The following is a 26,092-nucleotide window of genomic DNA, read 5'->3' as shown; positions in this document are numbered from 1 at the left end:
GTAATTACAAGAGACAGTTACATAATTTACAGTTTCAATCTGCTTGTACATAATCACACACTTCCACCTAGTTGTATGTACCCCCATGAGTATCTGCATTATACTTTGATTTGTAAATGATGATTGCAGCATGATTGATTGTTTGCATGTAGCATATTGAATTGATTCTTTAAAAAATGAACTTTAGCTGTTAACATGTCAATTTGAGTTCCTGTTATTTACGTAAGTTTATGGTTCTTGCCTTCAGCAGTTGTATACTAGTTAACAAATTAAACTCCCAGAGCTTTTTTCCTTATTAAATTTGGAAAATGGAGTGTCTGTATACAACCTAACTAGAAAAGGGCCTAGAACGCGGTACTCAACTGGTGAACACATTACTTACTAAAGCATTCCAACCCTTTGAAACTGAACAGAGCTTCTTTGGTTAACACTGACCACAGAGTGTAAAAGCTCGTGGGGATAGCTTTACTATATTGTGGCAAAAGGTGTACTAATTTTAACGCATTGTTACTGATGTCTCAGCTCTTAAATACTGCCAGTATTAAGGGGCCTATCTAAAAAGTGGACATCAAGAAAGGTGTCACCTACTAACTGAAGGAGTAGTAATTGATATGTTTTTTAATACTGCCAGTGTTGAAATTTCGTATGTTTTTCCAACAGCTAACATCTAACTGTAGCCAATTTGGACTTTGACTATAGGATTAAAGGCTAGATACCTACGTGACACCAGCCCCACTGGCAAACCAGCTAGTCACTTAATTGAACACCTCATTTCACCTCAGCCTGCACCCCCAACCTCTATGTGTGCTTGCACGCCTGTCAAACTGTGCTCATCAGTAACCCTGTGGGGACACCATCCTTTATTGCCGGAGGCTTTTTTTTTTTTTTTTTTTTTTTACCTCAAATCCTGCTTGCCAACTTATGGAAGATAAATTAAAAATAAGTGAAAAGAGTTTTCGATTTCTGTATACCAATGACATAGGACTGTTTGTCTAGATGACCTGAGGACAACTAGAGATAGTTTTCCTACCTTATATTTTCATTAGTTGATCAATCAGTTTGGGTGATGAGGCTGTGCTTTGACTTTAGGAAGTCATCTCAAAAACTGACAGATTTCTTTTAGAAATGTACTTTGAAAACAAAGAAAAATTTTAGAGAGATTTTTACTCTTACATTTTTTTCTTCAGTCTTGCTATATGAAAGCTCGTCATACTTTGTCCTGGTTTTGAAAATTACAGCTGACACACACACTATTTTCAGGGGTTGTGGGAGAGCAAATAGAAAGGCCAGTCGCTCTTACAATTCGCCACCTCCCAAAGCTTGGTCCTGAAATCAGTGGCAGTGTCTACGCTGCTGTGAACACGCCCGCTCAGACCGCTGGGTAGGATCAGGCCAGACGACTAGCTGGGTCTTTTCTAATGAATTATCTCAGCTGCCCCCACAGAACCTCAGATTTATAAAAGTGGGCAAAAGAAATGCCAGTTTTTGCTTTTAGTAATTTACTTAAGGAAAAGGTCGACTGTAATGTTTTAATAACAGAAGAATGGTTTTACAGGTGAAGCATTATAAGAACATGCAGTTAACTCTTTGGAGCAGATGCTTTATTTGTTTAATGCAGTGTTTAAAATCTTAACAGCTTTTCATGGTAAATTACCAGGAATTTGTAATTAAAATGTTTATACAGGTTTATACTTGGAAGAATTAAATTAAGTTTCTGAAATAGTTTTTCAGATTGAATCTATGGTCTTTCGCCTAATTATAAGAGAGGAAGTAATTGTAAAATGCCAAATAACTTCACCTTAAAATTTTTTTCTTTATAAATTTGTTTTTCCTAAAGCTTTCTGGAATTTAAAACTGGTTTGAACTGTGCAAAATTTTAAAAGGTCAAAGAGGAGGACATTATTCTGACATGTCTTTCTAACTTCTGTCACTTCAAAGGCCACAGTACTGGTACTTTACCATTACCTAACTAGAAGTGCCTCTGTGTGACGAATCAAAGCTTTACTTATATTTTTAATAGTCGGTGGTCTTCATAAAGAATCTGATTACTTCCCAAATATATTTAAGGACAGATATTTTTTTAAGTCCTTGCCTCACCCAAATGATTTTAGTTTGGGAATAAGTGCTGTGGACAAAATATAATCTCTCGTTCCATGATCATTTTATCCTTGTCATTGTTCTAACAAGAACATTGAGAGACCAAACCTATTTCATACGTGGTCATCTTCTTAGAAATAAAAATTATATATTCTTTGATTACACTAGACCAGGACCCTGCTGATGTGGTGACACGCCACACATACATAAATATTTCTCAGTTAAATGTTTAAATAAATGAAACTTCTGTGAAGCCCGTCACAGAGCTCTCTTCACCGAGTGACCATCTCTTCCCTAGCCTCACCTTTTACCTGGATCTCTCATTAGGTACCACTGCTACTACTACAACCCTTGGGGTGGCAGAAATGGAGGAATGGGATTGATATTGCACTCCCATTTACCATTCTGGCCAAGGTACAGCCTCATGACCCTTTGTTTAATATAACCCGTAATACATCCGAGCCCATACTGGCCTGAGGTAAGCAAGAGTTGATATTGGGTGGGATTCAGACATTCAAAGTTTTTAAAAGCCCCTGAGTGATTATAATGTGCAGCCAGGGTTGAGAACCATTAGGCTAGACTAGAGGATAGAAAAAGAAAAAGAGGCATTCTCACTGAATTACTTATCAATTATAAAAATACTATTGACTCGTCTTTGGCCTTGGCTGTCTTACAGGCTCTGTCTCTGGCCCTGGTCACCACCAGCCCTGGAGGAACTCATTTACAGGTGTTCACCCTCCTCAACACAAGGGTCCCACAGAGGGAAGAGGGTCCCCTTTTCTGCCACCTGATGCCCTATTCGTGAATTCATTTTGGGGGGTTCATGTAAACAAACACCTACCTTTTCTCTGGATGGCTAACTCACAGAATGACCACTCCTTTCAAGGGAGTCCCCACCCACTCACAAAATCATGGAACTCATCTGGTGAATTCCTGGCTGGCCTGTAGGTTTGTAATTCAGTAAGAATGCACACACATCCCATAGCAGCAGGGGAGTCATGCCCCCACTATACACCTTCTACTTAGCAGAGTTGAGGGAATCCCAGTTCTCTCCTGAGTAGACTTGAGCAGGGGGAGGAGGTTCAATATGAAAGATCAGTGGCCCCCGTGCTTAATTGAGAAGGAGCTCAGCACTGGAGCAGTCTACTGAGGGGCTCATGCGATCTTTGAGAAGGAAGATATTAAAAAGGAGCATACTTAGGAAAAGCTTGGTACGTGACCCAGGGCAGCCAGCCTTTCTTCCCCAAAGACTCGCTGTCTCCATTCTCTGGGTTTCACTGGCTCGGGCCATTTTCCCAGGGACACACTTGGGTCTTGTAGGATATTTAGGTCTTTGTTTCATCTGCCCTGGGACTGTCTCTGGGTTCTGCTGAAGCCCTCAAGCAGTCATTGTTCCTGTGGTTTGACCAGCTTGCTGTGTCTTGAGGGTGGTCCTTGAAGTTAAGGACTTTAGGGCCACAGGGAATTTGAGGGGCACAGAACTGTGCTTGCTGGAAACTTTCAGTCGCCAGTTTTTTTAGGATCATTCCTTTAATTTTCATGGCTTCTTCCTTTAATTTAATTTGTATTTGGATGGTTAGCTTGGGGGTGGGGCAAGGATGGGGGAACTTCTCTCTGAGGCAGTGGAGTGAATGGAGTGGTTTTTAGGTACCTTAGGCAAAAGTCGGAAAAGAAACATACCCCTTCTCGGTCTGACTCTGTAGAGCAGTCTATCTCCTTCCTTCTGTCCAAATAACTGCTTCTTCCCCCTACATAAAGATACCTAGACACCCAAATGATCACCTGGAGATTTCGTTGATTCACTGTATTGAATAATAATACGTGGGGTTGCTATAATAGGCCAAGCACTGCTCATGCTTTTTATTAATTCATTTAATTCTTACAACAACCTTATGTGATAGGTGTGATTATTCTCCACATTTTACAGATGAGGGATCTGAAGCACAGAGGGGTTAAATAACTTGCCCAGGGTCACACAGCTGGTATATGGTGGACTCTGGATTCCATTCCAGGTAGTCTGTCTCTAGAACCAGAATTGCTTTTAAACAACGTATAGTGCCTCTTATGATCTGTCATACTGTATTCAATAAGTGCCATATTGTTTTAAAGTGCTTGTGGCCTTGTTGCCCAACTTTTAAAAATTCTTCTCATCTTTTATTTAATGCAGATGATTTCAAAGTTTGGTCTAGAAACTCCTGGGGAATCCCTAAGGCCCTTTCAGGTAGTCTCCAAGGTCACAGCTGTTTTCAAAGTAATGCAAAGATACTGTTTGTCCTTTTTAGTTTAATTCTCTCATGAGTGTGCAGTGGAATTTTCAGGAACTTTCATGACCTGTGATACCACAGTAGACTAAATACCAATGCAGATATGAGAATCTACCTGTTTTCTGTTGAGCCAGATATTGAAGAAAGTTGCAAAAATGTGAAACAGTGCCACTCTTCTCACTATTTTTTTTGTGTGTTTTAGACAATGTATTTTTTTTCATAAAATTATGTTGATACAAAATGGGTTATTGGGTTTTTTAATGAATTCATAAATGAATATTTGCCACATTCCTCTATAAAATTAATAGATATCTAGCCCTTATATATGGAAACTCTTAAGTAAATTTTTTTAATGTAAAGTGGTCCTGAGACCAAAACTTTTGAGAACCACCAATTGAATATATAAACCTTGGCTCTTCAAGTGAGGTCCATAGTATAGGAATTTGTTAGAAATGGAGAGTCTCAGGCCCCACCCATATGTGCCAAATCAGAGTCCAGTTGTAACAAGAGGCAAAGGTTGAGAAGAAGGGGCATGGAACTTGTGGACAAAGCCACTCAGCAACTCAGTGACCTCTACTAAATTTCAGTCTGGTGGGGCTTTAGAGATTCATGTTCCTGGTTCTCTACCACAAGGAGCTAGGCAAGGTCTCCTCACCAATCTGAGATTCTTCAGCTGTATTGTCTGTTGAGTAGCTCTCCTACTGCACAAGGCAGTTTCCACATCCTCATCAAAACTAACAAACAGTTCCATAGCAATGTTTATAGCAGTGATCCTAAAACTCATATAAATCAGAATCACTTAGAAGGCCTGTTAAAGCATAAATGCTGGTTACTGCCCCCAAAGTTTCTGGTTCATAGGTCTGAGAATTTGTACGTCTACCAAGTTCCCAGGTGTTGCTGATACTGCTGGTCTGTACTCTCCCTTCCTGGAAACCCCAGGTTTATAAGTGGACTGAGAGATCTGTTGAGAAGTCAAGCAATATTTATTCAAGTTATTATATACTTACTTCAAGCCCATAGAATTATGAGAAAATGTCTTAAACGTACAAATTTTCAAAACCAGTCTCTGAAAATAGAAATGATCTCCCTCATTTTTGCTAGGAGGCATCTATATTTTTTAATAAACAGCAAGCAGTTAAGAATTCTGGTAGGTCACAGGTAACTTAGAACAGTAGTCACCAACCTTTTTGGCACCAGGGACCTGGTGCTCCTATGAGAATCTAAGGTATGGTGATCTGAGGTGTTGCTGAGGCAGTGATGCTAGTGCTGGGGAGTGGCTGCAAATACAGATGAAGCTTCACTCGCTCACCTCCTACTGTGCGGCCCTGTTCCTAACAGGCCATGGACCAGTACTGGTCCACAATCCAGGAGTTCTGGACCCTTGGCTTAGAACATTCCTGTTCTCTTAAAACAATGGAAAGGCTAAGGTCCAGCTTCCTTCTTTAATTACAAAATCACAAAATATCTACAGGAAGACATAAATAGCCTGTTAAGTTCATTTATCATTATTTAAATTGATAACATGCCATTTATCCACTTGGTCACAGAGCTGTTTAACCCCAGAAACCAGTAATTGATGATTGTAGACCAGTGAATTTCTGTCCTCAATCACCAGGTACATGGTTAGAGTCATCAGATTTCCTCTGCTCAAGAGCCGCCATGAATTCCTGGCCTGGTATCTGTTCCCAGGCTTGCAAACAGTGCTGTCTACTGATACTGAACCTTTCAGCAGGGTTTGCTGAGATAAACAGGTGTCTGATGAGAGGTGTGTAATCATTGAAGATTATCTTCCCCCCAAAAGCAGCTAGTTACCCTAGAGTCACATAATCCAGACACATGGCAGTTGGGAATAGCTTGCCAAAGTTTATACTTTTTTATGTGAGGAAGTTCATATGGTTTGGTTCCAGGTGGTAGAAGATGAAGGTCTGCAAGGGTGAAGGGTGGCTGCCTTTGTGGTGGTAAATTCTTGCCTAAGAACATTATTCCCCTTCCGGTCCAGTCTACGATCTTGAAATATTACTAGCTTAAGAGGAAAGAATGTCATGTTTTAAAAGGGTTAACCTCGCAATTAAAATGCTGGGAGTTCAGTTAATTTGAGAATTTACGACCGCAAAAACAAGTCTTACCTTGTCTAGATAGTTCCTTCTAACAGATCTGTCTACACGTGAAAGCAACTTTCTACCACTTTTTTTTCCCCTCCCTCTAGGAGAGAGTTAACCATTTCATACACAAGAGTTCAGAGCTAGTTAACATGACAGTTGATTCTCTTCAAGTGGTTCAGCCTTAACGGAGGTGAGATGAATTTGGGTCTCTTGCAGTACAGCTTGGAAATGCTTACTTTCTGCAGACATCACTTTGTGTTTACTTAACTTTTCAGCAAACACCCTGATAATCTTTTGAATTAAGTATGTGGTCCATACCCTGAAATTCAGACCTCACCTTCTCCTGGGTTAGTAGTTCAAGTAAAGCAAATGAGGGAGCCAGCTTTCACAAGTATCAAGATAGTTGATGTGGGTTTCCAGGGCAGTTAGCTTTCAATTACAAGTCTCTCGATTTGCAGAGTGCTGGTCACCAGCACCTCTGGCTCACAGACAATTTAAAGGGAATAATTTCACCAGCGATTAATTATACCGCAGCTACTAGGATTTAGCCTTCAAAAATCACTTTGTTTTTTGTCTGAACAGCCAGGTTTCCCCAGGGATAGTTCAGGTTTTCTGATTGAAAGTATCCTGAGTTAGGGAAAGGTGTTAGAGCACCATGGGAATCTATTCACCAGGGGTGTATTGTACTTGTTTCAGATGCTTCAGGATAATACATCGGCTTCCAAGATAAGTGCTTTTTATTTCCCTGCATCTTAGATCAATTATTTGGAATCTTTTTGGTAAGTTAAATTTAAAAGCTGTAACTACCACATCTCTCTAATTACTCAATAAGTAAACGTTCTTACCAAAAATTAGTCTGTTGATGGGATATATAGTAATTATTATTTGAGGAGCCTAGAAAAAGTAAAAGGAAACAAAAGATGGCAAGAAATTATTCTTTAAAACATTCCAAGTTATGAAGGTCAGAGTAGTGAAGTGCCACCAGCTACAGCTTTTTGAGGGAAAGTGCCCGCTGCAGGTAAAATTTAAATTATACATTACATCGGCCTCATGTGCAAATGGATTAGAATAGACATGACACAGCTTTTTCTTCTCAGCTATATATTTTAACATATGACAAGTGATTTCACTTAACTAGTAAGGAATCATAAATTTATCCTTGGTTATTTTGATTGTTGAAATTTATTCTTTTTAAACCAAAAATGTCTCCAGAAGGAAACGTTGTAGACTTACAGATGGCTCTTAGCATTAGTGTAAGTTCATTTCATTGTTGTATTAAGCTCCTTGAGGGTCAAAGTGGAGAAGGAAAAACTAACACCTTTGGACAGTGGCATTGTGTGGTCTGTAATGTTGGTGCATATCATCCCAGAAAAACGGCTTGATGTTTTCTGGCTGGAGTTTGGATTTGTGGTTTTTTCTCACCAGCACCCAGGAAAAGTATCACTTCCTGGCAGGGGTTGGTAGCCTCCCTGCTTTGTAGCATTTGCTAGCACAGTTGCTGTGAAAGTCCAGTGGGCTCTGTATGCATGCTCGTCGGGGCTCGTTGCCCAGCTGCTCACTCCCCTGCTTGCCTCAGGTCCCAGTACTCTTCCATGATAGTGTCATTCATAGACTGCGGACTGTGTCCAAGGGAGTGTCCCCGGAGACAGCCATTTAACATAATGCAAGTAGCCGATGCTGAAAGGTTTGTGACTAAATGCTCTCCACAGACCCAAAGTTGCCTGATGGTTCCAGTGGCCTAATCACTTTTGGCTCAGACCCTTCAATAAGGTGTATTCGTGCCACCTCTAGATGTAAAAACATGAACAGCTGTGTAAAATATGTTTTGGGGAGATTCTGACTGCTTCCTCTTAGCCCAGAGTAGAGGTTGTGGGAAGAGAAGATGGAACAAAGAAATACATGTGCTTGCTGGATAAGGTTGCTCATCGTAGTGGGGGACGTAAGGTAGGGAGGGCACATGCCATCTTCTGACTATTTTGGTGGTACTGAAATCTTTCTGCTAAGCCGAGGGAGTGTGGGACAGGGGGAAGTCGGGGAGGGGGGCTCTTTCTGTCCCCGATGCTGGGGCTCAGATAAGAACCAGTGAAGGGGTAGGGAATTTTATAGTCACTGCAGGGGACTTTTAATTGTGGGATCTCATGGGCAAAAAGGGGCTAGTTCCACATCCACGGTACTATGGTTCTCTTCCCCCCAGGAGTACAGAGCTGGGACCTCCAGCCGACTGCGTAAATTTCTCAGCATGCTCCAAGCACTTAGAAGGCAGGTGACGGATGTGCCAATTATCTGTGTTCTGAGGTTTGGGCACCCTTTGTACTCTGGCGACAGAGAGTTTTTCTCCATATTGACAGGGCACTACATGGACTGGATTCGGCACAGTAGCCATCACTGTTAGCATTCCTGACACCCTGCTCTTGAAAGCCTCTGTGTGCAGCCGAGTGATGTGTGTATAATGGTTTGACTGTAAAATTTTGTGGTGCTTGTTTGCATTCAATCAAATTCTTTGCACTTAAACAGGAGTTAAAGAGACAAATAAGTCAAAAGATTTCAGCAAAACTTAAAGTTAAATGTATGCCTATTCTTTATAATGGCATTCATATTAAAACTATCAAAATGCAAAATGCTGTATTATACCTCTCTGAGCTCAGGTTGGATTTTTCATTCTGTATTTCTGCATTATTTACAGTGATTTGGAGAGGCAGGAAAATGCATCAGAAGCATTTCTCTTTCTGACAAAAAAAAAATCAAAACTGAAAAAATTCTTGAGCATGCAGCCATTTTGGAAATGTAGATAAAAAAAGAAAAATGCTGAAGATTTGGGTGGTTTACAGAGCAGCATGATTTTGTAATTGCTGCCACCTACTGTATGTGGTAGATGTTTGTTTAAATTTAGGAAGTTCATGAAGGTGAGGCTGTTGAAATAGATAATTACAGCAAGGTAGACACCATTAGTTTATAGCATTTCTTCTCTGCTCCATAAGTGGCTCTTAATTACCGAGACAGTCGCTAGCTTTCATTCATTACCCTTCAAGTGGATTTAAAGTTTTTCTCATTTTAAAGTTCCTTTGCCAAAGAACCTTCACAGGAATGCTGTAAAATGCACGTTCTAAAGCTTCCGTGCTCAGGGACTCTCTGAGTATACATAAAACAGTGTGCTTTAAGGAGGTCATTTTGTTTCATTTTAATTTGTAGAAACAACATTCTGGGGTTGGATTATAAATTAATTTCCATGAAAGAGATGAAAATAGAGCTAGTGGAACTGATGTGAGTTGCAGCAGGACTTAAAAGACATTCCTTCATTAGTCCTAAAACAAAGCTTCAGATCAGCCTGCTAGTTAAATGTAACAAGCAATATAGAATTCGAGTCAACAGAGGCCCTTCTCTTTATTAAGACCCAGCTGTCAAAGGGTCATTAGGTCTTTCCTGTGGAAAACAACTTGCCCATTAATGTTTGGGGTGGTCCCTCAACAGGACTTCTGAGCAAGTGCCTGACATTTACTTTTTGAAAGAATCTAAAGCTGATGGGAAACTCGGATGTTGAGACTTATCAGAAGTTATATCTTCATTTGGTTTTGTTAAGCACGTCACCATGTATGTTTGGAATACTGCTGTTAGTTGCATGAATTGACTTACAGTGCCACCGTAAAAGATTCGGGAGCACAAACTTCATGGAGATCAAATCACTATAAGTGAGAAGAGACTACATACATAAAATTTGTGCTCTTCTCTGATGCGATATTTTTACCTTGATGCTACTTATATTATTTTGAAGGGCCCCTGTTCCAGTGTCTGAAAATACCACAGCGAGGTTGACTTTGCTTTTTTTGCCCTAGGCTATTTGCTTTCTAGAAGAGAAGGCCAAGCAGGATCTCCTGAAAAGCCCCTCTCTGATCTGGGCCGTCTCTCCTACCTGGCCTATTGGAAGAGTGTCATCTTAGAATATCTCTACCACCACCATGAGAGGCACATCAGCATCAAGGCGATCAGCAGAGCTACAGGCATGTGCCCACATGACATCGCCACCACCCTGCAGCACCTCCACATGATTGACAAGAGGGATGGCAGGTGAGTACTGGTGCCCTGGGCAACCCAGCTGCCTCTTAAGTGTCTTACAGCAGGAAGGATCCCTGGAGTCAGGCAGATTTATTCCAGTTAAAGATAAGAGGTTTCCCAATGGCATTATTAAAAACTTTTCTCCTAAAGGAAACAGGAAATGACACTTTTTTGCTGGTCAAATTTCAGTTTGCTGTACTTCTTCATTGATGAGCTTTCTGATTTTTCCTAACCCAGGTAATATAGTGCTAGCATATGTCATTATGTGAAGGTAAAATGAAATTTCAGCTTTTGATTGTACTTTGTTCTGCCTCATCACATTACAGATTTGTTATCATTAGAAGGGAAAAGTTGATATTGGGCCACATGGAAAAGCTGAAAACCTGTTCTCGGTCCAATGAACTTGATCCAGAGAGTCTGAGGTGGACGCCAATTCTAATTTCTAATGCTGCAGTTTCTGAAGAAGAGCGAGAAGCTGAAAAAGAGGTAATGAGCAGCTTCCTTGGTCTAAGTTGTGTGACCTCAATCTTGTAGTATTCTAAGCTAAAAAAGTCATTTAACATCATCGTCAAAAGCTTGGTTATGTAGAGAGAGCTCGTGAAATGATATGGCACTAATTTATCTAACTGAGGTTGCATGGTAAGACATGATAATTTTATTGAATTGAGTATGAAAAATGAAACATTTATTATTGATCACAAAGCAGCATTTTTCACTACTGACAGCATGTAATCAGATCAAATTTGGTGCTGAGCTCCAAGGCTGCAGTGTCAATCGATTCTTTGTGTTTATGAACTTGCTTAAAATGCTCCATGCCACTGAGCATGTAATGTAGTGATAAAGGACTCAAATCAATTCGCTGCATCATTAATACTGCTAAATATCCCATGAAACCCAATCTTCTTTGATTTGTTATCCTAACTGATGTCAAGGAGTCCTAAGATGATGCAGCTGGAATATTGCTTGGCTGGCTGTTCTGATCAGAAATGACTTAGAGATCCTTTGCCTTTGCTCCCTAGAGGCTCTGGCTACATAACTGCCCTCTCACTGGCCTGCCGTTTTTACTCTCCCCCCCCCCCCCCGCCCCCTTTAGGCTGAGCGGCTAATGGAACAAGCGAGCTGCTGGGAAAAGGAGGAGCAAGAAATCCTGTCATCTAGAGCTAACAGTAGGCAATCACCTGCAAAAGTACAATCGAAAAATAAATATTTGCATTCCCCGGAGAGCCGGCCAGTGGCCGGGGAGCGAGGGCAACTGGTTGAGCTGTCTAAGGAGAGCAGTGAAGAAGAGGAGGAAGAGGAAGAGGAAGAGGAAGAGGAGGAGGAGGAAGAGGAGGAGGAGGAGGAGGAGGAGGAGGAAGAGGAGGAAGAGGAAGAGGAGGAGGAGGAAGAGGACGAGGAGGAAGAAGAAGAAGAGGAAGAAAACATTCAAAGCTCTCCTCCACGACTGACCAAACCACAGTCGGTTGCCATAAAGAGAAAGGTATGTGTCTGTTTAGCGTTTCAGTCTTGGAGTCAGTTTCAATCAAATCTTATTTGTCATTACAAACATTCTATTAGTATTTGTTTCACTTCTTATTCTTTAGATGTAGTTTATTTGTATCCAACTTCGCAGATCATGTATCATCTTCGTTTATCTTATGGTCATGATTGTGTTTACTTCTTGAGGTTTGTTAGTGCCTGCAACAGGAAACCAGGGACAGGCTGGCTTTCTAGTCTGGTAGTTACTGCCACCTGCTGGTTTGTGGGATCTGAGTAAGTCAGGCTCTGGGAACAGAAAAGGGCCCTGGAGAGCATGTAAACCACCCTTTGAGGAATTTTGATGAGAACACCAAGGCTAGAGAAGCTAGGAGACTTGTCCAAGATAACACAACTCATTGGAAATGGAGCCAGACCCAGATGAGTGCTCAGACTGTAAGCCCAGGGCTCCTAATTCTATTTCTTTTTCTTATTCTCGACATAGAATTGTTAGAAGGTACTTGAGGCCCTTCATTAGGATGCTGATATTTTGCATTTGCAGCCAAGTACACATTACCGAAATTTCTCATGTCTTAGTAGCCTGGTGGTTACTCTACATGCACACTGCGCAGAAGGTAAAGAATCGATAATGTCTTTAGGTAATTGCTCAACCCAGATCTTCTATCTTTGTCTTCAGTCTCTGTCTCTGACATAGGGAAGGGGCCAGATAGTGTTAGTGTAGCCAAGACTAATAGAGATAACACAGTGTAAGTTAAGACTCTACCCAAGGCCATCCTATGTGAAGTCTGTCAAAGATCTTGCTGTCCCGACTCCCAGCTCGGTGCACTTTCTTCAAAGCCTGGACCCTCCTAGTGGAAGGGCAGCTGTGGGGCAGTGCTAGAAAGGAGCATCCCATAAAGTGGACTCCAGTCTTATGAATAATGTTTCTATTTCTTACAAGGAAAAGGTATTCATGTTTTACATATATAACAAAAAGAAATTTGTTTTAAAAACATGAAAAATCCATATCATCCAAGGCATGATATGGAATACTACCATATTAATGGACCTAGCCCAACAAAAACCAGCTCTTTATATTGGCTGTACTCACGTTGGGAAAATTCTTGTGTATTAGGGAGGGCAGGCCAATTGAGAGATTAATAACCATAAATGTTAAATTATAGGAATGACTTTCAGGCTTATATGTGCACTTTAGTGAACATTCAGAGAGTTAAAAAAATGTGAGACAATAATTCTTGGGTGCAGTTTCCCTGGAGTTTGAGTTTTACCCATGCATTTCATACATTTCGAACACTTCTTTGCAATGTATTTTCAATAACTTCGGGGGCCCATTATTGACAGATTTACATTTTAGCAGCAAATCTTCCTGTTATTCTTCTTTTTGATTTTTGTATCATTAAATCCTTTTTGCTTGCGAAAACATGTTTCATAATTGAAGTTATGGGGAGTCATTTGTGTCAAACTTCAGTGCAGTTAGAAATAAAGTTTACATTTTACATAAATAAGACCAACCTCACATATCTTTTATTTTATGTGCCTTCTGTATCGAAATATTTTGTAAAATTTGCTGACATCTCTGCAGCCACCAATAAATGACTCTGTTAACATTTGAACAGTAGAGTAATCTTTTCTTCAGTACTCTTTCCTCTTCTCTTTTCATTATTCCTGAAGTCTTATGAAATGGGAAAAAGGAGGCTAGTCTTATATGCCATCATCTTTCCTAGAGTGCTTTGCATGTAGTAGGTGCTCCTTGAACAGTTATCAAGTATAAAATGGGTTACCCAGTAGCTAGTTAATTATTGCAATATTTATAGAAACATTGGTGTCCATGATGGCTTAATAGCTATGATACACAGTACATCAAAGTAAACAAGTACCATTGGAAAATATATGCTAGAAAAAGCAAACCTTAGCTTTTAAAATCTACAGTTAAACTGCTAGGATCTGCCCTCTCAAAGCATCTGCTTGAGTAAACAACTGTTTTATTTGGAAAATATTTACCTGTGTAGTTGGAGCCCAAGAGGGATGTTAAACATCAAATGGAAGGTTAAGTACAAAGACAGTACAGAAATCTTTACATGTAAGATTCTCAGACACTTGTTCAGTACATGTTTGCTGCATATCAACTCCACCATTTAATTTCTCATGAGCTCTTAAGTATTATGTTTGGAATTAATTTCAGAGGCCTTTTGTACTGAAGAAGAAGAGGGGTCGTAAACGCAGGAGAATCAACAGCAGTGTAACCACTGAGACCATTTCTGAGACTACAGAAGTACTGAACGAGCCCTTTGACAATTCAGATGAAGAGAGGCCAATGCCACAGCTGGAGCCTACCTGTGAGATTGAAGTGGAGGAAGATGATGGGAAACCAGTCCTGAGAAAAGCATTCCAACATCAGCCTGGGAAGAAAAGACAAGCAGAGGAAGAGGAAGGAAAAGACAATCATTGCTTTAAGAATGCTGACCCTTGTAGAAGTAAGTGGAGGAATTATAAAAATCTTACCCTTCTGAATCTCTGTACATTACTGCCAAAAAGCAGGCACCTGGAGTCATGCCCAAAGGCATCTCTGAGGATGTACGGACCCACCAGAAATAAGTGCTCATCTGTCCTTTCTCATTCATAAAAGGTTCTATCCCTTCTTCCTGGAATTGGATTTTATGTTAAACAACTTCTAAGGCCAGAACATTCCTCTAGGTGGGTTCATCTTACTTTCCACAAATTGGCTTATCCTCACAAACTTTGAAGTCTGTCAATAAGAAACACACTGCATTTCTTGATTCTAATATGTATTTTTTCCCACATTTAATATTTCCGAAATCAGGGTATATATTAATATCAATGTGAGCATTGAATGCAATATTTTTTTCCTTGAAAAACAAATATTAGTAAATTAATAGTACATCTTATAGTCAGTCAGTGGTGTCTTAAGATACATGATTATCAGGAATCATCTAAACTTACACCATCACTGTTAGCTTTGTTAATACAGATTAATGTAGAAATCAGGAAATTGTCCTTTCTTTTAAGGTGCTATTTTATAGTTGCTGCTGGCAGGGACATCCCACCCTATCTTTTAAAAAAATAGGAAAACACCAGTGAATGGTCTTCGATGCCCTGTTTAAAAGCAGCCAGCCCTTGCCTGCTAGTCTGGAAGCTTGTACGCCTGGCTGAATCATGAGGATGTGTGGGGCAGGCTCTCTACTGCTGAAATGACTCTATTCATAAATTTACTTCATTCCCATCTAGAGAACAGGCCATCTCATCTCTCTGGGCACCAGAGGTTATCACTCTCAGTTTGTGAAAAGCCACGATTTTAAGAACATGAGCAAACATCTTCTTGACTTTCTTAATTAACAGGAATACTATTGCTGCATACGATGTTTTGCTGAGGGAATGGTATCTTACCCTGGGTATAGAGAAACCAAGCCTTGTTCTTTAGTTTTTTTAAACAAACATATGAACAAACAACAATAGCAAACTTCAGCAAAAGATCTTTTTTTATGGAAATTAAGCCTTATGTCCACTTCTTAGCTGTCTTCTCAGGAGCCTGTAAATGAATCATCGCTGCCGTCATTCTCCACTTTGTGCCATTCGCCTTTAAAAATTCTAAGTGATATTAAACCTAATTCCTTTCAGAACCTTCTTTTTTAAAAAAAAAAAAAAAAAACAATTATGAGAAAACTTGTCTTCTGATTTAGAGAAGTATTCCCAAAAAAGCCGGTAGGTCCAGTAGCATGTGGAAATTAAGAATGTGGAATCCAGGGGCATTGGCATGGCTATTACCTGCCCGTGGGACTAGAAATGAAACCATTTGTGAACATCTCGAGATATCTGTTAACTGGGTATTGTACTTTGCACTTCGGAAGGAATTCGTCCACATCGCATATGTGTTCTTTTCAGCTAGCCAGTTTGCATGCAATACTTGCAGGTAAGTTTATATATAATCTTTTTATTACATATATGAGCTAAAAGCTCACACTGCTTTGCACTGATTGGATTAGAAATCACTCCACTCTGGCACAGGGATCTCTGTTCCACATTGATTATTAGATGTTATTTTTGTTTTCCAAAATAAGTTCTCTAAATTTTGTTCTCCTAATAGGGCTGTTTCTCTTTGTAAAGCTTCTCCTTTAAATTGACCCTTCCAGAAGATCAGTATGATCTTTTAATTTTCTAAAGATCTTAAGAAGATTTGGATGGTTTTTATTTATATTTATTTGTATATTCATTTGTTTGCTTTATATATTGTACTCCTGGCTGAATCATGAAGATGTGTGGGGCAGGCTCTCTACTCTACTCTACTGCTGAAACGACTATTCAGAAATTTACTTTATTCCTATCTCAGGAACATAGTGCCATATGTTTGCTTATATTTATATAAATATATTTACATATTTATTTATATTCATATGTACATACATTTACAGTAAAAATAGTATTAGATGAGCTAAAATTAACTTGACAGTTACGGTTTGTTTCTTATTTACTGTAATATTCAAACCATACATTTGAGCAGCAAATTGATCCAAAATACAGTCTGGACAGAATTAGTGATAAAAGGAATACCTGTGTTTTAAATGTTCAGTAATTTCATGGTAAATATATTATATTTTGTGTCATGATGGTCCCGCAGTGGATCACAGATGCATTTGTTTTTTGGCTATTTAGTTATTTATTCATTTGTTTCAGAGGTACACAGTTTATTTTTATGCCAGAGAGAACATTCAAATCAAAGTAAATAATGTCATCTGAGATCACTTCAATCCAGTAATTGCCCATGAACCGAAGTTCACTTTTTCAGGATAGATACATGAGTTAGGCCTCTATTCATTTCTCTAGTATAGAGGTGATTGGATATGAGCTAGTAGTATTAACCCTTTCCCCCTATATTTTCTAATTTGTAAATGTTCAAATGTTTTTTGTTTGTTTGCTTTTTTTTTACATTGTAGTATTCCAGGCTTTCACATCAGAGAATTTCTTGTTTTTTAAACTCAAATAATTTGCCCCTATACATGTGCTTCCTATAAAAAGCACAACTTTCCCTTGAGACTGTCTGTGTGCGTGTATATGTGTGTGTAGCATATATTATTTCCCCAGGCCTAGGTTATTTACTCAGTTTATACCATGATATTATTCAGCATTAGTCTTGATTATGTCTTTACCATCAACTCTTAAAATGCTAAATTGAAAGCAGTGCTTGCTAATTAATTTAGAGGAATGAATTCAAGTTGTCCATGGTATGCTTTCTAAGATTTTGTTTTTCTTCCTCCCCTTTCTCTCTGTCTCCTTGCTAAGACAATATGGATCATAATGCAAATAACTTGAAAGAAGGCAGTAGAGACAATCCTGAACCTCTAAAGTGCAAGCAAGTGTGGCCAAAAGGCTCAAAGCGTGGTCTGTCTAAGTGGAGGCCAAACAAAGAAAGGAAGACTGGATTTAAACTGAACTTGTACACCCCGCCAGAAACACCCATGGAACCTGATGACCAGGTAACTGTGGAAGAGCAGAAGGAGACTCTGGAAGACAAAAGCAGCCCCCCTCCCACCAGGAGTGAGGAGGAGATCAAGGATGCTGTGGAACCCCTGCTGCCTCGGGATGAAAACAGAAAGGAGGAAACATGTGCACCTATAAGTCCAAATAAATCACCGGGTGAAAAACCAGAAGACGATCCAGTCAAACGTGAGGAGGAAGAGGAGGAGGAGGAGGAGGAGGAGGAAGAGGAAGAGGAGGAGGAAGAGGAAGGAGATGTAGAGAAAGACCCCGGTGGTGCTAAAAGTCAGGAAAAGGCGGAACCAGAAGTCTGCACAGACAGAGAAGACGTTGCGCATTTGGAGGAGCACGAGGAGGAGGAGGAAGAGGATGAGGAGCCATCTCATAACGAGGGTCACGATGCCGACGATGAAGACGACAGTCACATGGAGTCTGTGGGAGCAGAGAAGGAAGAATGCCCCAGAGAAGCCTTCAAAGAAGTACTGGAAAACCAGGAGGCTTTTTTAGACCTTAGTGTCCAGCCTAGTCATTCGAAACCAGAGGTCTTAATGGACTGTGGCATTGACCTTGCAGCTTCATGTAACAGTGAACCCAAGGAGCTTGCTGGAGACCCCGAAGCAGCACCTGAATCTGATGAGGAGCCCCCTGAAGAACAGGCACAGAAACAGGACAAAAAGAACAGTGAAGAAGTAGATTCTGAGTTCAAAGAGGGACATACAGCAACCATGGAAATCGACTCTGAGACCGTCCAGGCAGTTCAGTCTTTGACCCAGGAGAACAGCGAACAGGACGACACCTTCCAGGACTGTGCCGAGACTCAAGAGGCCTGTAGAAGCCTACAGAACTACACCCACGCAGACCAAAGTCCACAGATTGCTGCCACTCTGGATGATTGCCAACAGTCGGACCACAGTAGCCCAGTTTCATCCGTCCATTCCCATCCTGGCCAGTCCGTACGTTCTGTCAGCAGTCCAAGTGTCCCTGCCTTGGAAAACAGCTATGCCCAAATCAGTCCAGATCAAAGTGCCATCTCAGTGCCATCATTGCAGAACATGGAAACCAGTCCAATGATGGATGTCCCGTCAGTTTCAGATCATTCACAACAAGTCGTAGACAGCGGATTTAGTGACCTGGGCAGTATCGAGAGCACAACTGAGAACTACGAAAACCCAAGCAGCTATGATTCCACTATGGGTGGCAGCATTTGTGGAAATGGCTCTTCACAGAACAGCTGCTCCTATAGCAACCTCACCTCTAGCAATCTGACACAGAGCAGCTGTGCTGTCACCCAGCAGATGTCCAACATCAGCGGGAGCTGCAGCATGCTGCAGCAAACCAGTATCAGTTCCCCCCCAACCTGTAGCGTCAAGTCTCCACAAGGCTGTGTGGTGGAGCGGCCTCCGAGCAGCAGCCAGCAGCTGGCTCAGTGTAGCATGGCTGCTAACTTCACCCCGCCGATGCAGCTGGCTGAGATCCCTGAGACCGGCAACGCCAACATCGGCTTGTACGAACGAATGGGTCAGAGTGATTTTGGGGCTGGGCACTACCCACAGCCGTCAGCCACCTTCAGCCTTGCCAAACTACAGCAGTTAACTAATACACTTATTGATCATTCATTGCCTTACAGCCATTCCGCTGCTGTAACTTCCTATGCAAACAGTGCCTCTTTGTCCACACCGTTAAGTAACACAGGGCTTGTTCAGCTTTCTCAGTCTCCACACTCCGTCCCCGGGGGACCTCAAGCACAAGCTACCATGACCCCACCCCCCAACCTGACTCCTCCTCCAATGAACCTGCCACCGCCTCTTTTGCAACGGAACATGGCTGCATCAAATATTGGCATCTCCCACAGCCAAAGACTGCAAACCCAGATTGCCAGCAAGGGCCACGTCTCCATGAGAACCAAATCGGCATCTCTGTCACCAGCTGCTGCCACCCATCAGTCACAAATCTATGGGCGCTCTCAGACTGTAGCCATGCAGGGTCCTGCACGGACTTTAACCATGCAAAGAGGCATGAACATGAGTGTGAACCTGATGCCAGCCCCAGCCTACAATGTCAACTCTGTGAACATGAACATGAACACTCTCAATGCCATGAATGGGTATAGCATGTCCCAGCCGATGATGAACAGCGGCTACCACAGCAATCACGGCTATATGAATCAAACACCCCAATACCCTATGCAGATGCAGATGGGCATGATGGGGACCCAGCCATACGCCCAGCAGCCAATGCAGACCCCGCCCCACGGTAACATGATGTACACAGCCCCCGGACATCACGGCTACATGAACACGGGCATGTCCAAACAATCTCTCAATGGGTCCTACATGAGAAGGTAGGCAACATGGGCAGTCACAAAAACCCCTGGACATCACTATTGGATCGACCTGCACAAATACCTTCGAAGAGTACGATTTCAAAACCAGCAATTGGTGTGAATGCAAAAACATTTGTTGGCACCATTTATTTAAAAAAAAAAAAAAAAAAAAAAAAAAAAGCTGTATGCAGCAGAAAGCCTTATACAAGTTGTTTTTTTTTTTTTTCTTTTTCTTTTTTGGTACCTATGTTTCTGTTACTTTTATATGAATTTCTCTGCAAAGGAAGGCCTCTCTTTGGACTATAATTGGAGGCAGCCACTTGTTGTGCCTGCTTCCATTAAACAATGTGGATATCAAGCCCCCCGCCCCCAATTATCTGTTTAAATACTGAACCTAGAGCTTTTTTTTTTTTCCTGCCCTGTCCACTCCATGTAAATGCCTTTTAGCATTTCAGTTATTGTATATTTTGTTTAAGGTGACACTTCAGCATGCCGCTAATGTCTTTGTTAGTGACAGTGCATTTTGTAGTACTGTACAAGTGTTGTGCTAACAGTAAGCCATTTCTTAAGTTTTTTGCCTTGATTAGGGTGCCCTAATTTGAGGGTTTAAAAAAAACTATATTTTTGTTAATTATAAAACTGTAAAGAGCTATAAAAGCTATTCCCATTTGGTTAGTCAAAAGGGTTTTATTGCTAAATGTTTGGTGTAAAGTTGAGACCCTTTTCCATTTTGGTGACAGATTTCTTTGGGGAAAAAAGGCAGCTTTCTGTTTTATAAATGCAGACTTCTGTTTATTGAATGAAGCATATCTCAGTGTTTATCTGTCAGGTTTTGAAACATTTCATATATGTCCAAATACTTGGCAGGATTTAAAAAAAATAGTGAATTTGGTGTAAAGTTGCTATTTTATGGAAATGCCTCTAACTTTACATTTTCATTCCATCTGTAGATTTTTCTATCTTTATAAAATATTGGAGTTATTTTTTAAGGAAAAATAGAGAAGTAGCTTGTGAATAGCTCAAACTAAGCTTACAAATCGCATGTAAAAAAGCAAAAAAGTTATTTGTGTCTGTTTATATTGCTTCCTTTTTTGTAGCCTTTGTACCTGTCCAGGGTGACTGTAAGGGCCACGCAGGAGAGGCGTAACCCTTGTATAAAATAGGAGCCAGCAACACTCTTGTATTTATCTGTTCTCTTTTTAGTCAGTCACTTCAAAAAAAAAAAACAAAAAAACAAAAAACAAAAAACAAAACAAAAAAAACAAAAACAAAAAAAAGCTGTACATTTTAACATAAAATAAATTATGATGAGCCATTTTTAGCCTCTTGTGTCCTGTCATATTATGATTGATAGAGAATGACCAATTGAACTGTATCATGTGTCACATCTCAGAACACACACATTTTGGGAAAATAAATTATTTAGTGTAAATTGGAGTTAAGAGATTTTCTGATTTGTTTTGACTTTGGGGGAGGGGGTTGGCAATAAATAAGAGTAATATCTAATAAAACCATCACATATACCAAATACCTATTTAATAAATTAATTTATAATGGATTTTAATGCTTTTCATGAAAGTTTATTTTATGCTAGTGCATACCTTCTGTATGCCAATCATTGTCTTTAAAATAAAGTGAATTTGTTTTTTTCTTTTTGACTTTGATCTTCATTTGCAAAGGGATCCTGCACAAATATCCAGTTGTCTCATTTGTACAGCCTGTATAAACTCCCCTCAGGACCTAGTACAGTGGTAGCAAGCTTCATTTTTCTAAAGATTAATACAAAAAAAAAACAATTTGGGATTATATATTTGAAAAACCATTTTCTTATAAAAGGTGTGAAAGTTTTGCTCTGTTGTGAATGAGTGCTTGGATGTTTTCTTTAGCATCTAAAGTTTAGACCCCACCTCCCACCTCCAAAAAAAGTCAGTGACCTAAAACATTATTTTATGGAATTCAGAGACAGTTTTGTCTGACTTTTAAAACAGTTGATTTATTCAAGCAACAAGTCGAGAAATGAATGCTTGGTTCGGCGGCACCCCTGTGAAACTGGCCTGTTACGCTCTAAACGTGGGTGCTCACAACCCTCCCATGAAGCCAGTCCGGACTTTTATACCTCTAGGAGGAAGAACGTTGCTTTTCCACCAGTGGTTTAACACACACAAAAAGTCAAGTGTTGTACAGATCATAGACACAAACCTTAAAGTAGACAGAATAAAAAGGCAGGATTGTGCACACACCCCAGAATCATGGGCATACAGAGGGAAGCTGCCTGGCGGGCTTTGCCTTCTGTTTCACCCTTATTCTTTTTCTCTTATAAAGCATTCTGGGCTTAGTGTCAAGAATTTATCTTTTGTTCCTTTCCTTCAACAACTGGACGGTCAGCAGGGGGAAAATCTGTAGTGGCTGAGGGAGGGCGTCTAAGAAGACACTTCTTCAGGGGCTGCCGTCGCCAGGAGTGGAGAACGTCTCAGGTGCTGTGCTGACAGCAAAGGAAACCTCTAATCCACCTTCAGAGTGGGACGTGATGGTGTGCCAATTGCTTGCATCAACTGTTGTGTCAGTTCCGGAGCAGCCAAGAGTCTTAGCAGCCCAGTGGGTCCCACACATCAGGCAAGAGGCTGTCTGAGCCTGGGAGGTGGGATAGGGGCCTGCTAACAATCCGATCAGAAGCTCCTGTGGAACTTCCCACAGACCTCACTTTGAAACCTTTATATATCTGGTCTCTTTGCTCTTGTGTTAAGATTTTTTGGGGACTGAGATTTCCCTCTGTGTTCCCTTTGCCAGTGGCTTGCTAATCACTCCTTATGATTTGTGTGATGCCTGAGCTCCATCACCCCCACATCCTGCCCGCCTCCCAGTCCTCCAGGGAGCTTGTAGATAAGTCCCAGTCACTGCCCCAGACTTGCCAGGCCAGGATCTAAGAACAGGACTGGGGAGCAGCTTGTGTTTCACAGGCTCCTATGGAACCACAACACAGGCAGGTATGGGCGCCCCTCTGCTGGCCCCAAGTCCCAGCACTCATTGACAGAACAGAAAGGCTTGGCAGAGGAGAGAAACTGCTGATCTGAGGTGACCTCAGAACACCTTGCACTATCCTTTTCATTAACTCACTCTTACTAGAGAAATCAATTCAGACCGAAATGAGATCTCAAGAATCCTGGGAAATAGGAACTTGGAATCACCAGGACTGAAATATAGTCACCATTAGGTTGAGATTCGTTAACAGGCCACGTCTTTTAAACCTGGTAATGTGTCTTTGATTTATAAGTCCTAACCAGTGCTTGTCAGTTGCCAACCTTTACTTTTTAATAGCTCAAGTGGTGCCTACCTAGGGGTGAAAGCATTTGCCTTCCCTGCCAACATTCCGTTTTAGAAATATTGACTCATAATATTGTTACAGAGCTTTAACAAACAGACCTCCCTCGTAATCCACACACCTGCCCTGTGCAGCAAATGGGCTAGTTGCCTGCAATTCACAGATGAGGAGATTGAGGCTCAAAGAAGCTAAATTGCCCAAACTTACTCAGCTAAAATTTGTGAGCTGAAACAAACTCACATCTCTCCAAATCTCAGCTCTTTTTTCCTAGAAAAAAAGTTTTACTCTGTGAAAAGGCCATAACTTGTCATCTCCCTGATTTGAAGACTTAGCTTATAAATACATAATGTTTTTAAAACTGTTAGATGCTGTTTAAATACAGGTTATTTTGTTGTTACAATTAAGTGTTGGTCTACAGTCAGTACTCAAGAGTACAACAAGTACCATTACATTATGAAACAATACCTTCAATTTCCTTGTAACAGGCTTCCATAATTCCACACTCCTGTTTTTTCTTTTCCCTCCTCTGTCCTCTTTCCTGGATTCCGTCTGCCATCCAGTTCTATCTCTAAATGTTGATAGACACACTCAGGCCTGGGACTTCCTCAATTTTCTCTCACCTCAGTATGATGACTTAAAATTCCTCCTCTATAAAGACAACACCAAGATTTATACCTCTAGCCTGAACTCTCTCTAGATTCAAGGACAAATGACTTGACACCTGTTGTGTATGTCTTACAGATATGACTAACTGGCAATCTCCAGGCCCCCCGCCCCGCCCCTGCACCCATTTCTGCCCTAGTCAACCCATCTCACTATTAAGGCACCACCAAGAAACCAAATTGATATCTTTCATTTCTCCCTCCTATATTCAGCAGGGTCTGTCAATTCTCCAGGATAATTCCAAAACAATCTTGAGTACTAGTTAGTCCCTTGGTGCTGTGTTAGTCAGCTCCCCTTCCTCTTTCCTATTAACAATTCCAGCAGCCTCCTAACTGGTCTTGCTTCCCTTCTTAACCTCCTACAGTCTGTTCTCCATACTTCAGCCACAGTGAGTTTTTCTTTCCAGAGTGATCTCCTTAGAACATAAGTAATACCATTCCCCTGCTGAAAAACCTTCGGTGGTTTTTCTTTGCACTGGGAGTAAAATCCAGTCTCTCCACCTTCCACTCCCTGCTTGTCCCTTCCACCCCCTCCCCGCACAAACTCTAGCTTCACTGATTGGCAGGTCCTCAAACCCAACTTAGGGTGTGTTTCCTCAGAAATACACTTCTTTGCCACTAAGGGGCCTTCGCCTACGCTGTTTCTCAGCCTAGAATGATCCCTCTGTATTTGGAAATTGTGCTCCTTCAAGTCTCAGCTCACCCCATCTCCTCAGGTCTTCAACCACAAGGTCTGATGTGGGTTTCTCCCCCAACCTGTCCCCAGTTGTTCGGCACCTCACTACCTGTTTCCCTCTTTGCGCTTTGTCACAACATGGGTTTTTGGTTTTACTTTTGGCGTCCTAACCCAGTTTTTGGTGTGTAGTAGGTTTTCAGTAAATACTCATTGACCAAATGAATACTTTACTTCTGAAGACTTGAAACAGCTCTGCGAAAACTTCCGTTCCTCTTTTATCCTACCTCTGGCTCCCAGGAGCCATCTTGGAGACCAGACCTCCAACTTCAAAGTTCTGTGCTTCTGCTCTCCTCAGCAGGACTCGTAGCCCTGCAAAGAGGTGGGAGCATGTAGGAAGGTGTAGGGACTTGAGAACACCAGCAGTGGACATTCCATCCTTTCCACATATGGATTCATGTAAATGTAAATTTTTTTAAAACTGGAAATACTGATTTCTCTCTGGACAAGGAATATATCAGACCTAGGAGATAAATGAGTTTCAAGGGAATTATTAGGATCCTGTGATGTGGAAGTCTAGGTAGGGCCCACTATGACCCTAGAATCCCTATTGGTCTGTATCTCTTTTCCAAGAGCCTGTGTATGGCTCCCATCGCACCCAAATCTGAGTCATTATGAGGACCCAATTCCAAGGTGAGTCACCCAGAGCAGATTCTCGGCAGTTCCAGGAAGCCAGACCAGCCACGGGGCCCAGGTCACAAGTCCTCCCCACTGACACAAAAGCAGGGCAGCCCGCCAAAGCTCTCAGGGTTACTCTTGGGTGGCTTTGCACAGCTGCTGAGCCCCTGGACACTATCCTCCCTCCATCAAGAACTTCCTTTTTCACTCTGCTGAAAACCACAACCAAATTGGAGGACTGGGCCCCCTTTTCACGTTTTCCCCGTAGAACTCTATCACACTCTGCTTTCCCTAGGCAGTTTTGGTTTCTGGTCTTTGCCACACCTCCACAATATCTCTCTTTGGGTTCTTTCCAGTTTATGATTCCTGGTTCTAGAAGCCATCTCTACCTGTGTGCCTGCTGCTGTTCTTTCCTCAAGAATGAAAATGACAGTCATGGTGACGGGCATAACTCTCAGAAGTGGGGGAACTCCACACCCGGGCTCAGCCACTGCCTTGTTCTCCCATTCCAGAGCAAACACATTTGCAAATACTTTCTGGTATGACTGAAAACAAGAATCTGAATGAAAGGAGCTTCCCTGAGTTCTGGTCCCCTACAGAACTTTTTTCTGAAATTATAGTCAAACTCTTATCTGAATTTACCACAATTTATTGAATTTTTCTGAGTAGTGGCAGCTCTGGCTAAGATTCTGAAGAGCTCTAGCTCCCTGAGGAAGGTGGGGGAGTCCAAAGCAGGGGCCTCTGTGCAGGGGCTCAGGACACTCACTCCCACTCCTATCAATACCCGAGGCTGGGGAGCTCATCAAAAAGAGGATGCGGGAGACAGTAAGGAAATGAGGATCCCCTAGAAAGCAATGCACTAATAAACCGTGCAAGCTCCCCTCCAACACAGCTCTCCCAGGCACTTTTCCACACATTTTCAAATCCTTTTCTGCTCCCATCTTACCAACAGGGGAGA

The 26,092-nt window shown here is 41.3% G+C and overlaps 1 protein-coding gene across 5 annotated transcripts in view; it reads left to right on the top strand.

Annotated features, from left to right (window-relative positions):
* Positions 1-21,453, top strand: part of KAT6B (lysine acetyltransferase 6B) — a 167,759-nt gene extending 146,306 nt beyond the window's left edge. For all 5 annotated transcript variants that reach the window (XM_036223578.1, XM_036223577.1, XM_016160245.2 and 2 more), the window contains exons 14-18: positions 10,294-10,525; positions 10,840-10,999; positions 11,607-11,993; positions 14,172-14,463; positions 17,285-21,453. In XM_036223578.1, coding sequence (XP_036079471.1) covers positions 10,294-10,525; positions 10,840-10,999; positions 11,607-11,993; positions 14,172-14,463; positions 17,285-19,824 — 3,611 coding nt within the window. In that variant the 3' untranslated portion in view covers positions 19,825-21,453. The remainder of the gene's footprint in view (positions 1-10,293; positions 10,526-10,839; positions 11,000-11,606; positions 11,994-14,171; positions 14,464-17,284) is intronic.
* The last annotated feature ends 4,639 nt before the right edge of the window (positions 21,454-26,092 follow it).

This window comes from Rousettus aegyptiacus, unplaced genomic scaffold (genome assembly GCF_014176215.1).
Source record: "Rousettus aegyptiacus isolate mRouAeg1 unplaced genomic scaffold, mRouAeg1.p scaffold_m13_p_6, whole genome shotgun sequence".
NCBI lineage: Eukaryota > Metazoa > Chordata > Mammalia > Chiroptera > Pteropodidae > Rousettus > Rousettus aegyptiacus.
This window is presented reverse-complemented; position numbering and strand designations above follow the sequence as displayed.